General features: G+C 38.0%; 1 protein-coding gene across 2 annotated transcripts in view; it reads left to right on the top strand.

Annotated features, from left to right (window-relative positions):
- The window catches only part of Akt (Akt kinase), a 60,132-nt gene extending 44,002 nt beyond the window's left edge, over window positions 1-16,130 (top strand). Inside the window, exons 9-13 of one of the 2 annotated variants that reach the window (XM_071673141.1) lie at window positions 859-987; window positions 9,312-9,449; window positions 9,773-9,937; window positions 12,895-13,038; window positions 13,970-16,130. In XM_071673141.1, coding sequence (XP_071529242.1) covers window positions 859-987; window positions 9,312-9,449; window positions 9,773-9,937; window positions 12,895-13,038; window positions 13,970-14,065 — 672 coding nt within the window. In that variant the 3' untranslated portion in view covers window positions 14,066-16,130. The remainder of the gene's footprint in view (window positions 1-858; window positions 988-9,311; window positions 9,450-9,772; window positions 9,938-12,894; window positions 13,039-13,969) is intronic. The other variant, XM_071673142.1, reaches the window with a different exon arrangement.
- The last annotated feature ends 763 nt before the right edge of the window (window positions 16,131-16,893 follow it).

The following is a 16,893-nucleotide window of genomic DNA, read 5'->3' as shown; positions in this document are numbered from 1 at the left end:
GATCATATGTTACGGACAGAATGCCATCAGTCCATATGTGGGTGATGCAGAAAGAAAAGACAGCTAGCTGGTTCAAAGGAGTGCTGCTTAACACTACTGAAGTGCTGGCTCACAATGCAGCTGTCACTGACCCTCCCAATACCTAGGTGGGTAGTAGTACTGGTAACATACCTCCCTGATCATTGGCTGCCTGCCAACTACTACCTATTTTGGAATCCGAATTATACGTGTTCTTTTGTTCTGCTGGGTGGGAATGGCTTTCAGCATTAATATGAGTTTCAAAAACCAGTGTATTAAGGAACACTAGTATGCTATCCCACCACTAAGAATACTGTATATTCATTTTTGTGTTTTCACAAGTGTACCTCTATATGAGTGTTGCCAGACTTTGCCTATTTGGTGTTACACTGCGACTGAAGAGTAACTTTTAGTAGGCTGTGTCATTGCCATTTGTTGTGAATATGGGTTCACCAAAGAATTTATCACTTCAATGGATTCCATCCTGCCTCAGCTATTGAGAGTAGCCATAGAGCTGCAAGAGACCCTGGATGGGAAACCCTAGGATATATCCCCATAACCTTCTCATGAAATGTGTCCTGTGTTGTATAATGAGCAAATTATATCTGTGTGCAAGCCTGTACATATTAATGCTTAAAGCCAGAAGCTGTTGCATGGGCTTACTATCTGTAAATGTAGTAGTGATGAAAGTTTTTTGGTTGAAATTACCTTTTGAGATTTAGTTAAGACATGACTTATATAAATGTGCCTTTGCATAATTTTTTTCCATTTTTTTATAAGCGCTTCTCTAATTCTAGTAACATTTTAAGAGGAAGTATTCTAATTCTTTTTGTGTTACAGTTAGAAAACTTACTGCTGGATGCTGATGGTCACATTAAAATAGCAGATTTTGGGCTTTGCAAAGAAGACATATCTTATGGCTCAACCACTCGAACCTTCTGTGGCACTCCGGAATATTTAGCTCCAGAGGTAAGGGAAAGTACTTTTAAACCATAGGATTGGTGAGGGAGGAAGTTCCTAGGCAGATTGAGGAATGCATGGAGAGAGAGATTAAAGATGTGTATTTGTGATGGCATGGTTGTTCTGACTGTCTTAGGGAAGTGTGAAGGTGGGTGATTGTGTTGGAAATTTGATGTTTGAGAACAATATCTGTTATATGGAGGGTTGACTAAATATGAAATGAAATGGTAAGAGAGGGTAATAAAGAATATAGTCAAGAGAGTTGAAGAGGGTCTATTGAAATGGTTTTGACATATGGAGAGGATGAATAAGGAGTTTGACAAAGAAAGTATGTGTCAGAAATGGGGAGTCTCTAGAACTTGTGACCTTTGTGTAAACATTTATTGCTGTTCTAGGTTTCATTCTGTATTTTTCATTTGCAACACACTAGTTTAGCATGTTAAGACCAAATGTAACTTTTATGTTAAATAGTTAAGGAAACCTCACACCAATTAGCATACATTGACATTAGTTATGATGGAAGATTGTGGGAGAGATAGTATATTATGCAATAGATTGTTTTATTGCTAATATAATCATGAATAGTGTAAGGTTTGTGACCTTATATGTTCTCCCCTTTTCCTGCAGCATGGTAACTTTTCCTTTGATTACATTTTTCCCTGTTAGAAGTAAAGTGATTGGAAATCTTTTCTTAGTTTAACACATTTCACACACTGCTTTCTAGACCAGGGAATGTGGTCACCCAAGGAGAGATTCCCACATAAGATACTTCATCAGATAGTGGAGTATATCAGGTTGCTGTGTTAACCCTGCAAATCTAAGTCTACTCTGTACAATCTTTACAATTTTTTTCTTGTTTGTTAAAGGATCTAGAGTGTACACGCCAGAATGAACCCTTTCATTTTGGATGGGATGTATACATCCCAAAACACTTTCTGCAGTACACTATGGCTGGAATAGATATTCCAGTGCATTTTTCATTTGAGCGCATATTGTGACACTGCATGATTTATGGAAGAATTCAGGTACGGAAATCTGACTTTATAAAGATTCTCCAGTAACTCGATACAATATATTTCGAGACATGGAAAAATTTGTGTTAATTATGGAAACAATGATTAGTATGTGCAGAGGAAGACAGTTGAGGGATTCATTAGGCAGGCAGTGTCTTCCCCAAGGCACGCTTCATACATAAGCACTTGTGCAATTAGAAAATGGCAAAATGATGATGAGGATGGAGGACTTCATTGCAAATCTAAAGTGATTAGAGATGAAAAGTTTAAAGAAGTACACAGAAGGGCAAACATTTTCTTCAATGTCTCATGATCTTGGGCTGGCTACCTCAATAGTGAACTTAGTGAGTTGACTAAGAAACACATAAAAGTTTGACACCTTTAAAATCAAGTTTCATAACCAAGGAGCAAGTTGGTGCTATATATGAGACATAGAAATTAATATGCAGTATTCTTTCGAAAACCCTCTCAAAAAACCTTCCACCTCCTATGCTCCAGACCTGCCATTGCAACCCACAACCACTGATGATGACCCCAATGATGTGATACCTCTCTATCCTTCTTATCTAGCAATTAAGTTCAGTCATCCACCACAAAAATACTACCTTTACAGAATCTGAGTATTACTAGGATTAAGGTAAATGGATTTTTTTTAGTTCAGTGATTTCTTTTTCACTTTGTTTAGTTAGCTGTAATTTCTTTCCCATAATTCTGTTGCTTAGTGTGGTGATGATTTTAGTGCGCTGGTGTTGCAGTCTGGAGCTTTGGGAAATGTAAGTGTTGTAGGTGGTTAGGCAAGTATGATAAAGTGCGATGTGCAATTGCAATAGAAAACAGGCACCCTCAGATTTGGTACCTGAGAAAATATACTAGCACCCAGAAAGTGGAGGATCAACTATTCTGGGTGATGGAATTGTGGATGAAGTTTGTGACTTGTGGAAATTTCAACATGTGCACCATTATTGGGAATGTAACCTTTACATAAGTCAGGGAGTATCTGTAATCAGAAAATGCAAGTTGTTGATAAATGAAATGTTCTTATTAGGTCCATTGAATGCTTAAAGGTAAACTACATGGTTGAACATAAATAGGGTTGAACATAAATAGGTCCATTGAATGCTTAAAGCTAAGCTACATGGTGGAACATAAAACTTTTTTCATTTGATTGATATGTCATTTTTTGAATGCATACCATGTGTATTTAGTAAAGACTAACAAAAGATCACTTTTACTTGCTTATATTAGAGTACTCATTCACCAGCTGCTTATTAGATTTGCTCCAAAAGGTAACAGTGCAATGGCTTGATGCTGTGTTGGTATGCATCTCACTCGTTTGTGAGAAAGACATTCCCTTGAGAGCTTTCCTCCCACAGCAAATGTTCAGTGACCATGACAGTATCAGGTGTGTGCAAACTACTTTAAGGCCAAACTAGAGATGGATTTATTTTATGTGTAGAAAGTGCATTGTTAGTTTGTGCATAACCCCTTGCTGTATTGAATATCACCCTGGTACAGTTTACTGAATTTGCTGATTTTTTGAACTAAAATCAGTTTGTTTGAAGATGGAAAAATATTTTTGTTTTGTATTTGACTTTGTGAGTAATGTTGCATATTTATACCTGAAGATGCTGTGGTAAAATTATCACTATTTTCTTTTATTTGAAACTACCAGTTTATAAGTGATTATTGACGTAATTTATAATCAGTGCTGAAACTGTCAGTTTACAAATAATTCTCTGTTTCATGTTTGTTTGCTATTTAATGGTTGAGCAGTGTAGCATTCAGAACAGATGATTGATCCTAAGAGGGAAAAGTGCTCTCATTTGGCCCTTTCTTGTGTTCCTCCTTTTGGAAAGAAGTACAGGAGGGTAGGATTTCTGGCTTTCCACTTCTGCCCCTATTTGTTGCCTTCTATGACATGCAGGAGATATGTGGGCAGTATTAATTTCATGAAATCATATTCAAAGTACATAAAGACCCCTTATAATGGTCAGGATGAGTTTTTTGTTAAGCGAAAAAAATTTTAAAAGGGGGTCATGGTAACATGGTAAGATCTTAGAAGTATGTTCTTGACCATCATTTCTTACACCAGTAAGTGCTATAGGATGGCTTCCTTTGGTTTCTGTAATAGCTCTGCGGATGTTATTTTGGTATTTTATATATGAAGATGTTGATTTATTATTTTATTTATTATACTTTGTCGCTGCCTCCCGCGTTAGCAAGGTAGCGCAAGGAAACAGATGAAAGAATGGCCCAATATTGTTGCTATAGATACAGTATGAAACTAAATTCAATAAACATTCAAGAGTTTGTTGGAGCTTGTAGTGTAGTTGATCACCACTATCACGCTCAACAGCACATCTGCTTCTTCCTTGCCTGCTCTCTATCATACCCAGCAACTTATTCCATGTGTTGGACAATCTGTTGCAAGTTTGGAGGTGGTGTACTGGCGAGTTCTTTTTATTCTCTTGCTGATAACAAGTATCATTTTAATGATATAGGAAGCGAATCCAGGTGACTGACCAATGTGTACCTGACTTTTATGTGTTGTATGTATTAGGAAAATATTTTTCACGTTACATTAAAATCTTTCATATGTAGCCATGTTAAGAGGTCTATCTGTAGTAATATAATAAATTTGTAGCATAAGTTTTATATATTCCATATATATTTATGTATATTTATGAATGTGATTATGGATAGTCTGAGCCAAAAGTTAAGTTGTAAGAGGGCCTTCAACTTAAATTATTGCAAAAATCATTTCATGTCTCTTTTAGAGACCTAGGCGAGTGTAACATGTTGTCGCGTAGTGACAGCGCTAATCATATGTTTAGCAACATTGTGAAATGTGTCATAACCATCAGTTCTTGTCCAGCAACCGTGAGGCTAGTGTTTATTTTGTTTGTCTCAGCATGTTGTGTTTTTTCTCATTATTTGTATGCTATTACTTACCTCTTGTGCTATCTTATTATGCCCAGGAGAAGGGAAAACTGCTTTATTCAAAGCAGAGCATAATTTGAAATGTATTGCTGAGCAAATATTTTTCTGATGGCAAGGTGTCCAAGGGTTGGTGAAGTAGTTAAGGAATTAGGGGAGTCTGTTTTACCAGCTCCTCTTCCCAAGTCTTGACTTGCAAAATGATTGTGAGACTAGTTAAGGCCTGGCCATTCCTGACAGCAAGTGAAATCAGGCAGAAGAACTCTTAACTTGCTAATACATGTCTTGCTAAGGAGCCTTCAAAAATTACTTCATAAGGACTTGGGATTTTGTAGTTTTTGTGCCCAACATAAATCTCTAAATGCCATTCACTTTATAAATGAGTGAAATTTTGCAAGCATTACAGTTTGTGAGACCATCAGGCATGGAGAACTGTGTCGTGGAGTGATTTGTCCACATTTAATCTGACTGGAAACACCAGAGGAAGGGTGAACAGGTCATCCCACAGAACACAGAGGAGACTGTAGAAAACCCTACTTCTGTTATGGTTTGGGGTTGTTTCAGCCATAGTTGGAGAATTGTGATCTTCAAGAATGTGAAAGGGAAAACAGGTAGTGTACTTAAATTTACTTAATGATCATTTACCTTATTCATTTGAAAAGGCAAAGGCAAAAATATTTATGCAGGATGGGGCTTCTTGCCATACTATTGAATGTGTTACACAGTGGATGAGATAGTGAAGTGAATTATTTCAAGGACTGGCCAGGAAACCTAATCCCAGAACACCTGTGATCCATTGTGAAGCAATGACTATGTGATATAGACACATCTGTAGTAAAGCATGAGGCAGCAGTTAAGCAGCTATGGGGCAGTTTTTCCCCAGAACTATGTAAGAATCTTGCAGACAGCATTCCCAACAGGTTGAGGAAAGAGAGTGTGACAAAGTATTGATTATGTTGGTAAGTGTTAATCACATTTCTTTAAGGCCACTTAACTATAAAATTATTTATTTTAGCTCATGACTTAACTCTTGGTGTTCATTGAAAATGGAGTGTTTTGTATGTTTGTGTGTGTGGTGGCTTGCTTGTGTGTTTAAAGCAGAAAGAGAGAGTGCCTCTAATCTGGCAACAATTATTCACAAATATATGGCCTTCGTAAGTTAACTGTGAGAGGTGTTATTAAAGTATTGTTTCGTTAAAGCATGATATGACCTACCTTCATATAGCATGGGCACCTAGATTATTCCCCGTCATTCTCTATGATATGAGCTGTTGCAATATAATGCAAGCCCAGCTGAATGCATCCTGTAAGGTGTCGATGCTGCCTGTGCCATGCTGCCCACCATGTCAGCACTCTGCTAGCATTCAAAGATTAAGGACACATCTTTTATCACTCATATATTTCTACACACCTGCCCACTTGAACCAGATACTTCTGTGTCATGGAGTTCAGCAAGCTTCTACTACATGTGAGCTTGTTCAGGATAAAGATCTTGGACATGGGTTTAGTGCTTCAGCATTTGCTTGCCATTATGGCATTACTGAGAGTAGCATCTGCTCCTTAAAGGGAAAAATGAGGAGCCTTGTTTGTGAGGTATTGGTGGGGGAGGTGTGGAGCCTTGTTCCTCAGGTTCAGGCAGAGTATGGGAGGAGCCTTGTTCCTCAGGTACTGGTGGAGGAGGCAAGGAGACCTGTTTCTCAGTAACTGGTGGGGGAACAAGGAGTCTTGTTCCTCAGGTACTGTTGGGGGAAACAAGGAGCTCTGTTCCTCAGGTGCTGGTGGAGGAGGTGAGGAGCTTTGTTCATTGATACTGGAGGAAGGAGATGAAGAGCCCTGTTCCTCAGATACTGAAAGGGTGGGAGTGAGGAGCCTTGTTCCTCAGATAATGGTTGGGGAAGCAAGGAGCATTGTTCTTCAGATACTGGTTGAAGAAGGTTGGAGCCTTGATCTTCAAATACAGGTAGGGAGGGAAAGAACTGTGTTCTTCATATACTGACTGGGAAAGTGAGGAGCATTTTTTCTTGCATGCTGGTGGAGGAGGTGAGGAGCCTTGTTCCTCAGGTACTGGTGGGAAAGATGAAGAGCTTTGTTTCTCAGGTGCTGGTGGGGGAGAGGCAAGGAGCCTTGTTCTTCAGGTACTTATAGGGGAGGTGAGGATATTGTTCCTCAGGCTTTTGTGGGTGAAGGCAAGAGGCCATGTTCCTCAGGATCTGGTTGGGGAGGTAAGGAGTCTTGTTACTCAGGTACTGGTAGGGGAAACAGAGCCCTGTTTCCAAGATACTGGTGGGGAAGGCAAGGAGCCTTGTTCCTAAGGTACTTGCATGTAAAGCGAGGAGCATTGTTTTTGTTTCTCAGGTGCTGGTTGGAGAGGCGAGTAGCCTTGTTCCTCTTATTCTAATGGGGTAACAAAGAGCCGTGTTTCTCAGGTACTGGTGGGGGGGATAAGAAGAGCTTTGTTCCTCAGGTACTGGTAGGGGATATATGTAGGGATGCCCACACTCCACATGGAAGAGTGTTTCTACTGTTGTGATGGAATCAATATTTTTGGATGGCACTGCTTCCAGCCATCTTTTTGCAAAATATACCCTTGTCAAGATATATTTGGATCTGTCTATGGCTGTACTATTATTAGACCATACTAAATCAACTGATGACATGCTTAAAAAGAGGGCCTGCTGAATTCTACCTTTGTTTGTGGTCCATTGACATATGTCACAGGATTGGCACTTATGTCAAATTATTCTTTCCATGGTGGGCTAGAGAAATGATGCCTGCCTGTGGTTTATATATTTTTATATACCATGCAATGCTTCATGGCTGTTCGTGTTCCATTTCAAAATTGGTGGTTCAGTAAATTAAAGCTTGATTTCATTATTTTAACAGTTCTTAATTTTGACAAAGATATTAGTAATAGTATACTAATGAACATTTTCTAGGGTATCATCTGGAATTAGGTTCTGTATGCCATAAGCATTCTTGACAAGGCCTCTTTGTGTATCTGTCCCCTTTTTCTGCTTGAGTGCAAAGATGCTTATGATGACTGGATATCCTTGTTAGAATTAGGAATTGTGGGGGTTATTAACTCAAGAAATACTGTACATCCAACACTGAAGTTTTGTACAGGCTGAATAGTCTTGCAGTATGAATGACGGGTCGCTGATTACTTGAGTTTCAGGGAAGTTAGTGGTGGAATAATGTCATCATTAAATTAATGGTTTTTCTGGTGCATTGCTATGATTTCACTAGATGCCAAGCAGTGACACACTGTAGAGCTACTATTGAATATAACTTTGGTAGTATGCCTCTGTGTATGTTTTGGCTCTGTTATAAGATTGCAAACTGATGCCATACAGTATTGATTTGAGTGGATAAAGGCTAGTTGATCACTGTCAGGTCACGTCCTTAGACATATCAGTTGATAAAGAATCATTACCATCGCTAGTTTTCACTGTAGTTGCATGGCTTGTCTGATTGATCTTTGGATAGTTGGTCTTCTCAGTGGTATGATTATCCTTCTTGCAGTGGATGCACCATACGTTTTACCATGGATGATGTATTCTTTAGTTGCCCATGATGTTGATAATGTCGATGGCTTTTCTGGGATAGAGATGCTAATTTCTGGTGCTTGGATTGTATCCTTGTTAGAGTACTCTTAAACTGAAGAATATGTTTAACACTTTTCCATATTCAATTTTGCAGCATTCTGAATTTTGCTGAGAAGACTCATGTGGAAAATTTATTCCTGGTGAATGGGTCAGTGACACCATGTTTGATATCAAGAGCTCTTGCTTTCATTTACCAACTTGAAAATGATCATGTTGGCACCAAGCTGTGATGGTCTTGTCTTCTTGCAGTTAGACCCTAATGTGTTGATTCTTGACCTATTGTTTTCTCAGATTTATTAGTATGTGTGAGAACCTTTGCAAATTTGCACTCAAAATCGGATCTGGATATGTATCATTTTAGCATGATCATACAGATTAAACTTTAAGCTTGACTTGTGATGTAATCAGTAAATATTTTTATCTTTTCAGTTTCTGTGAACACAGCAAGTTTAGGAAACTCTAGCACACTGATACTTAAATTAGGGGTGTTAAGAGGCTGATACTCAGTTGCTGTGCTTTAGCTAGCTCAAGAGCATGATCTTTGGCTGCTTTCAGATCCTTTTGCTTCCGAAGGAGCTTTTTTCTGCTCATGTGCTTGAGCTTATTTCCGTTACTCCTACAATTTTTTTTCATGTTCTGGCAATATTTCGAGCTCTTTGCTTCCAAGGAGATATTAAGTTGCTAGATGATGATTGTTACCAGGTAAAGTATGTTTTTATACACCTAAACTACTGATTTTAGTGGTCATTGTGAATCATATACATTTTGAATTTTACAGGTACTGGAAGAAAATGACTATGGTCGAGGTGTTGATTGGTGGGGCTATGGAGTATGTTTATATGAGATGATGGTAGGCCGCCTACCCTTCTATGACAGAGATCATGATAAGCTCTTCCAGCTCATAGTGTGTGAGGATGTAAGTACCTTATGTTTTTAATGATTTACAGTTTGATTAACATGTTCTTCACTGCTGATTTATCGTATGAAAATATTTGGTGCACGTTAGTTCTTCAGGTTCCTACTTATCTTCAGGTGCAAAAAGTTAATTGAATATATGTCTTGATGTTTTACACATAACCATACATCACTGTAGTTACAACTGTGCAAACATGCAGATGCTCCGACACACAGAGAGCTTCATGTGAAACCTGGAACTTGATGTGTGAAACTTTGTAGTTAAAACAGTTACAAACATTTTCAAGCCAACTCATGTCTTTATGTATTTTTTCTCTTGTTCAGGTACGGTTTCCACGGACAATTTCTCAAGAGGCTCGAGACTTGCTTAGAAGTCTGCTACATAAGGACCCAAACAAGCGCTTGGGAGGTGGCCCAGGTGATGCCAGAGAAGTACAGAGTCATCCATTCTATGTTACCATCAATTGGAAACTGCTAGAAGAGAAAAAGGTAAGAGGCTACATTTTTTTGTTTTTGCACCAGTTTTTGCAATGGGCAGTTAGTGGAAGGTCATGTTTATTAAAGGTATTGTGAGAAAGTAATATTTTTCTTTGTATGCAGTTTTGGAAGTAATTTATTTTTACTAAATTGATAAAAGTCTCTCTCTCTCTCTCTCTCTCTCTCTCTCTCTCTCTCTCTCTCTCTCTCTCTCTCTCTCTCTCTCTCTCTCTCAGCATTGTTACTGAGAACTTATATTTTGTGAACTTGATAATCAACTGCAGCCATATTTCCACTTATGACATTTCTAACAAGAACATTTAACCCCATAATTTCTGTAGGTAGTTTTTTGTTTTCAGCATGGCTGCTGCCATTATTTTGTAAAATTTCTGCAGAGGGAGTTATATGTTTTCAGCATGGTTGCTGCAACCACTCTTATAAAAAAATAAATGTGAAAAGATCATATGGAGAGAAAATCCTATACTTATTGGGGTTTGGTCAGGGAGGGAAACATCTGTAACAACCCACGGCAGCCTGGGACTATAGATAAACAGTCTGGAGAATGAAATGGAGGAAGAAGGGAGATGACTGAATCACTGGAGAGAAATTAAGGGAGGTTATATGTATAGAGGGTGAGAAATGTGACAAACAATACTAGACAGAAAATATGATGTGTTGCTGAAGAGGAGGAAGTTAACTTGATATTTAAGGAACAGAATATAGATGTTGATGTACAAGTAAGCCATACTGGAGACGTCATATGAGTGATAATAACAGTAGTCATGCATGATGCACAGAAACCACAGATCTCTTTCTACAACCAGGGTCCAAAGACCTTTCCATGGTTTCCCCCTGTCTTCTTCTTGCACCCTGTTTCAATCCATTGACATCATTCCAATTCAGTCTGTATCATGCACATTTTCCATCTTCTTGTGTGTTCAAGGTCCAGATCACTTCATCCTTCCATCTCCAGTTTAGTCTCTTGCTTCGCCTTGTTCCTGCTGCTTCTGCCACATATATCCTCTTTGTCAACCTCTCCTCTCTAATTCTTTCCATATGTCTAAGCAGTTTCATTACACCCTCTTCAAATTTTTCAACCACACCTTTTTTTTTTATTACCACACTCTCACTCACCATTTTATTATTTACATGGCAAAGCCATGTCACACCACATATTGCCCTCACTCATTTCATTTCCAACACTTTCACCCTCTTCTATATATCATCATCTACATCCTATGCCATGCATTCATACAGGATTGTTGGGACTACTGTACCCTCAGACATACTCATTATTGCCCCTCCACATAACAGTTTCTTTTTCCACACTTTCTTTGGTGTTCCCAGAACCTTTTCTCTCTCACCCACCTTGTGACTCGGTTCCACTTCCAAAGTTCCATTTGCTGCCATTTCCTCTACCAGATATCAAAAAACTCTTCCCTCTTATTTTCTCTGTTCAAACTCACACCCCAAAATATTTGTCCCTCTGCCCTGCTGAACTGTATATGCTTGCTTTTTATGTACATTACTCTCACTTTCCTCCTTCCATATACACTCCCATACTCATACACCAGTTTATGTAGTTTCTCACTCGAATCTGCCACCAGTGGTGTGCTATTAGCAAACGCCAACTGACTCGTTTCCCAGGCCCCCTAACCCCCTGCTGACTGCATACTTGCCCCTGTCTTCAAAACTTTTTAAATTTACATCCCTCACTACCCAGTCCATAAACAAATTAAACAGCCATGGTGACATCTGTAAGAAGAGAGTGGTGAAAGTAATTGAGCTTAGAAAAGAGACTAGTGTGAAGGAGTACCAGTTTAGATTGAATGTAGAATGGCAAAAGGTAAGAGTAAATTAAGCAAGGGGAGTGGATAAGGAATGGGAGGTATTTAAGGAAGCATTGCTGGCATGTGCAAGAGAAGCATGTGGCATGCGAAAGTTGGGAGGTAGGTAGATCAGAAAGGATAGTGAGTGGTGAGATGAAGTAGTAAAGTTGCTAATGAAAGAGAAAAGAAAGACATTTGGATGGTACCTGCAGGGAAGGAGAGGGAGTGCAAATACTTAGGGGATATGTAAGAGAAAATATGCAAAAGAAAGTGGCAGGAGGTCAGTAGGAAGGTGCAGTGATTGAAAAAGAGGGAAAATGAGAGTAGGGGTGTGTGGATATCAGTAAACTTCAGGGAGAATAAGATGTTTTGGATGGATGTTAATAATGTGTGCAAAACAAGGTAACATATGGGAATATCAGTGAATGGAGCAAAAGGGAAGTAAAAACAGGTAGTGATGAAGTGAGGAGGTGATGGAGCGAGTATTTTGAAGAACTGTTGAATGTGTTTGATGATAAGGTGGCAGATGTAGTGTGTTTGGGTCGGGGTTGCCTTGTGAAGTGAGAGGGTCTTTAAGAGTGGATTGGTGAAGAGATAAGAGGTGATGAAAGCCTTAAGTAAGATTAAATGTGGCAGTTTGTAGGAGTGGATGGTATTGCAGTTGAATTTATTAAGACAGTGGGTGACTGTGTTGTTGATTGGTTAGTTAGGATTTTAGATGTATGTATAAATCATGGAGATATGCCTGAGAATTGGTAAAATGCATGGAGAGTGCCATTGTGTAAAGGCAAGGGGGAGAAAGGTGGGTGTTCAAACTACTGAGGTTGAAGTTAGTTAAGTGTACCCGGTAAGTTATATGGGAGGATAGTGATTGAGGGGGTGAAGATGTGTACAGAGCATCAGATTGGGGAGGAACAGTGTGGTTTCAGAAGTGATAGAGAATGTATGGATTAGGTGTTTGCTTTAAAGAATGTGTTTGAAAAATATGTAGAGAAACGGATGGATTTGTATATGGCATCTATGAAACCTTTAATGTCTTTTTCCTCATGTTGGAGTAATACTTTTTTTCTTTTTTCTCAATTTTTACTTGAAGAATTAACACTTCAAATTACCTTCATAGTACATCAAATTTCTTTCCAGTTGACTCCACCATTCAAGCCCCAGGTGACCAGTGAGACTGACACCCGTTACTTCGATAGAGAATTCACAGGAGAATCTGTGCAGCTGACTCCACCTGATCAAGTGGAGCACCTTAATGTTATCGATGAAGAGTCAGAATACATGGTGAGTGTCACTGTGTGACAGGGTACAGTTCCATACATGGGGATTTATTTTTTGGGTTATTTGTAATGTCAAAGAATTTTTAACATAATGTTGTTTGGGCTAATGAAAGGAGGGAGAGGGTGTTAGTGGACTCTACCTGCAAGTGGTTATAATGCAAAAAGGAAGTCACCTTTGACAAGACTGTACATTGTCAGCAGACAAAAGAGGACACAGTGTCATTGAGGACCTTCTCACCCCATTCGGGCCCACTATATCCTGCACTTAAATGAAATGCAGCCTTGAAACTGCTATAGCTTCTTGAAATGGGTCCAAGGGCTGGATGAGAGTGGAAGAAGACACTTGAGAAAACTAGAGCACTTTATTCGTATGTTTTGGTTCAGTGAACTATCTTCGTGGAAGATGAACTGAAATGTATGAATAAGGTGCTGTCATTGTCTTAAGAGTCTTCTTCCACCCTTATCCACTCAATTCTCATGGGTCCCAGGGTTACATAGTAATAAAGATGAAAGGAAGGAGAGAAGAAGGGTCGGAGAAGTAGTTTTAAGATTAAACGGTTAACAGAGGGAAAGAGGGCAGAGGAAGGATGGGGCAGATGGTAAAAGATATTGTTTGATAAAAGAGGAAGAAAGGTGAAGGATGTATGAGATAGGATGGAAAGGTAGCCTAGAGGAAGGAGGGTTAGGGAATCATAAGGAATAAAAGTTAAGGAAAACGGGGAAATTCTGGTTAAAGCAATTTAATGTGGTATAATAGTAGAGAGAGATGGGATGCAGGGAGGGAGATAATGAGGGAGGAGGAGAGAGGCACAAGGATAAAGGGGCACTTAAAGGTTAAGGGAAGGGAAAGGGAAGAGAAAGGTGAAAAAGGGAAGAGAGGGATGTAAAGAGTAAGGGTGATTATTCTTCTCTCATATATTTTATTCTCATTACAGACCTTCAACCATTTTTCGTACCAGGACATTTCATCAACTCTTGGCAGCTCTCTAGCATCGAGTCTCAATTCCTTAGGTGTTGCTGAGGAAGGCTGAAAATATAATGCACGGTGATTGGACTTCATTAAAGTTTACTCTAATGGAATCTGTTTGATACTGTCATTATTGTATTTGTTCTGTTCAAATTTTTATAGGACATTGACTGAGGTTGGCGTAGGCAAATAATAACTGCATTTTATGTAGCTTCTTGTGGGTGGTAGATTGGTTGGTCTGGGTTGTCCCATGGATTTACCATGTTGGGAGAATTTCTCTTTCTCTCACTGACAGCTCTTTCCTTTGGTTGCATTCACAGTGTACCCACTGACCATCAGAGATTGCCTTTTTCATTTTCATAGATTTTAATAGTTTCTCTTATTTCTTCTCTTTATCCTTTCTTGCTTCATAGCTTCTGTTTATCCTTTATGCATACTTACTGTGGCTCTCCTAATCCATCTTGTGTATCCTTATTTCTTGATATGATCATGTATATGGTGATTGCTTCACTTGTTTTCATAGCCCAGCCAATATGCAGAATTCTTCAACAGATGTTTCAAGTATTGATATTAGATATTCTGTTCTGGCCAGTGTGGAGATTGTGGGTAGCTTAAATGTTTGAGAAGAATCTGCATCTGCCACCTTGTTTTGAATTTGGGAAAAGTCTACATGATATGTTTAGAGAGAAAGGGTTGCTAAGATTATTGCAACATTACAGTATTTTACCCCGTGAATTTTATTCCAAAGGAGAGTGGAGTATTGAATATAGATAGATGAGTAGGTTTTATTGATAAGGACTTTAGAAGTTCAATATATTTGATTTTTTGGGAAAGAGGGCCTTCATTTTTTTATTCAGAAATAATTGCAAAAATATTGATAGATATATGTTTGTTTATGCTACTCTTTACACAACAGATGCACTTACAACACACCACACCACACATCTGATCTGAGGAGGCCTCACAAAACTTATTGAAATAGCTGTATTTTTCTTATTTAACATAACTACGTTGCTCATAAAAACTTTTGGTAGTAGCTTAATACTCAGTAGGTTTGTAAATTGTGGAGTGCATGTCACTTATTAGTTACTATTTCTGTACTGTCAGACAGTTATATAATGTTACAGCGGTAGGAACTTTCTTCTAGCGTAAAGATAGATTTTTTGTTCCTGCATTGATTACTGTTGGACAAAACCTTTTCCTATACGTAACCATAACAAAATTCAGTCACCAGTTGATACTAACACTGCAGTACGTATTAGTCTTTTCTGAATCTTATATCATGTTTCCCAGTCTTAGCCATAGTGAAGATGGCAGAAGCAGTAGAAAAACAACTTTTTGTGCTATGAGTTCATTTACATCTTTGAAACATACATGTCTACTGAGCTTTATAAAGTGTTTGCTTGAAAATTATGGAAGTATAAACATTATTTGTTTCATGCATAATACAAGATCATGTTTATTCCCAGGTTAAGCAGAAACTTCTTCTTGATAACATTTTATCTTAAGTTCAAGTTTAGTTACATTTTGCTAGTATTTTTAAATGTAGGCCAACTTTTGTGTATTGTTATTTGTCCGGACTGATATATCAGTTGTTTGAAAGACCATTGTATGTGAGAGTTTCGTAAAAATTTTTATATTAGTTTCTGGTTAGTCTTGTGAAATTTAAAATCTCATTATATCAGTTGTATATGAATTTGTTAACAGTTTCATAGTAGTTGATTTTGTATCCTTGTGAGAAAATATATTTTATTTTTAGAAAATTTTGTTCATGACAACCTTATGGTGGTAGGATATTTGTGCTCAAATAGAAAAAGACTGAGCATCAGTTCTTACACAATGTAATTAAGAACTGGTGTACTGAACATCCTTTATAATGGCAGATTTAATTTTAAATGCCTTCAGTTTCTGGAAGATTAAAAATACAGCAGTTTTCTTTATGGTATTTGGTTAACACTCAAGAATTTAGGAAGCCGTGTTTGTATATTGAATAGCATTGCTTTACTTATGATATGTTGAACTACTACACCGTCAACTTTGCTTATATAAGAAAAAGATATAGGTCATCATTGCTTGTGTTTTGTAAGTGCAGGTGATATTTATCTTTCATGCATATTAATGCCTATGTATCAAGTGGTATGAATTGACCTGTAGTTGTGAAAATATTGTCTTTTCTGCCTGCAGAATATATGACAAATGTACTTCTCAAAACTAGGGTTGTTGTGTCAATGAAGAATTATCTCAGTTTTAGGTCTAAATTAATTTTACAACCTGATGACATGACATCACGATGAAATAAGTTCAGATACATTTATTGTTTTTATTCTAAGGAAGACCATAGAAGTTGTATGAATGTGATGAGCAGATTGGTCATGCAAACCATACAAAAAGGGAAATGAAAATGTGTTGGTAATCTGCTATACTTTTCAGTTGTAAGCCTTGCTGCATCATATAAATAGTGTAAATTAACCATGAAGTATGAGCTAGAACATTCCCACCAGCCAATGACATATCAGTAGTGAGTGTAGCAATCAGCTTGAGGTGGATCATAACATATTTTTCTGTTGTTACTGTAATTGTTTTGTATATTATATGATGGTCCAGAATTCTTCTTTACAGCTGATATTGTCACACTTGAGAAGAGATTCAGTAGAAATATTAGTCATAATGCATTAGAATGAATAGATAGGTCCTTTTGCTGCTCTGGATATTTTTAATGTTCTATTATCACAATTATGTATCAGCACAAACAGATTTACAAATCAGAAGAGTTCCTGGGGTGAATGATTCTAAGTGAATGTTGGTCTGCGGCAGGGGTGTGTGATGTTAACATGGTTGTTCAGCTTGTTTATGGATGGGGCTATGAAGGAAGTAAATGCAAGAGCTTTGGAG

The sequence above is a fragment of the Panulirus ornatus genome, chromosome 18 (assembly GCF_036320965.1).
Source record: "Panulirus ornatus isolate Po-2019 chromosome 18, ASM3632096v1, whole genome shotgun sequence".
Classification (NCBI taxonomy): Eukaryota; Metazoa; Arthropoda; class Malacostraca; order Decapoda; family Palinuridae; genus Panulirus; species Panulirus ornatus.
This window is presented reverse-complemented; position numbering and strand designations above follow the sequence as displayed.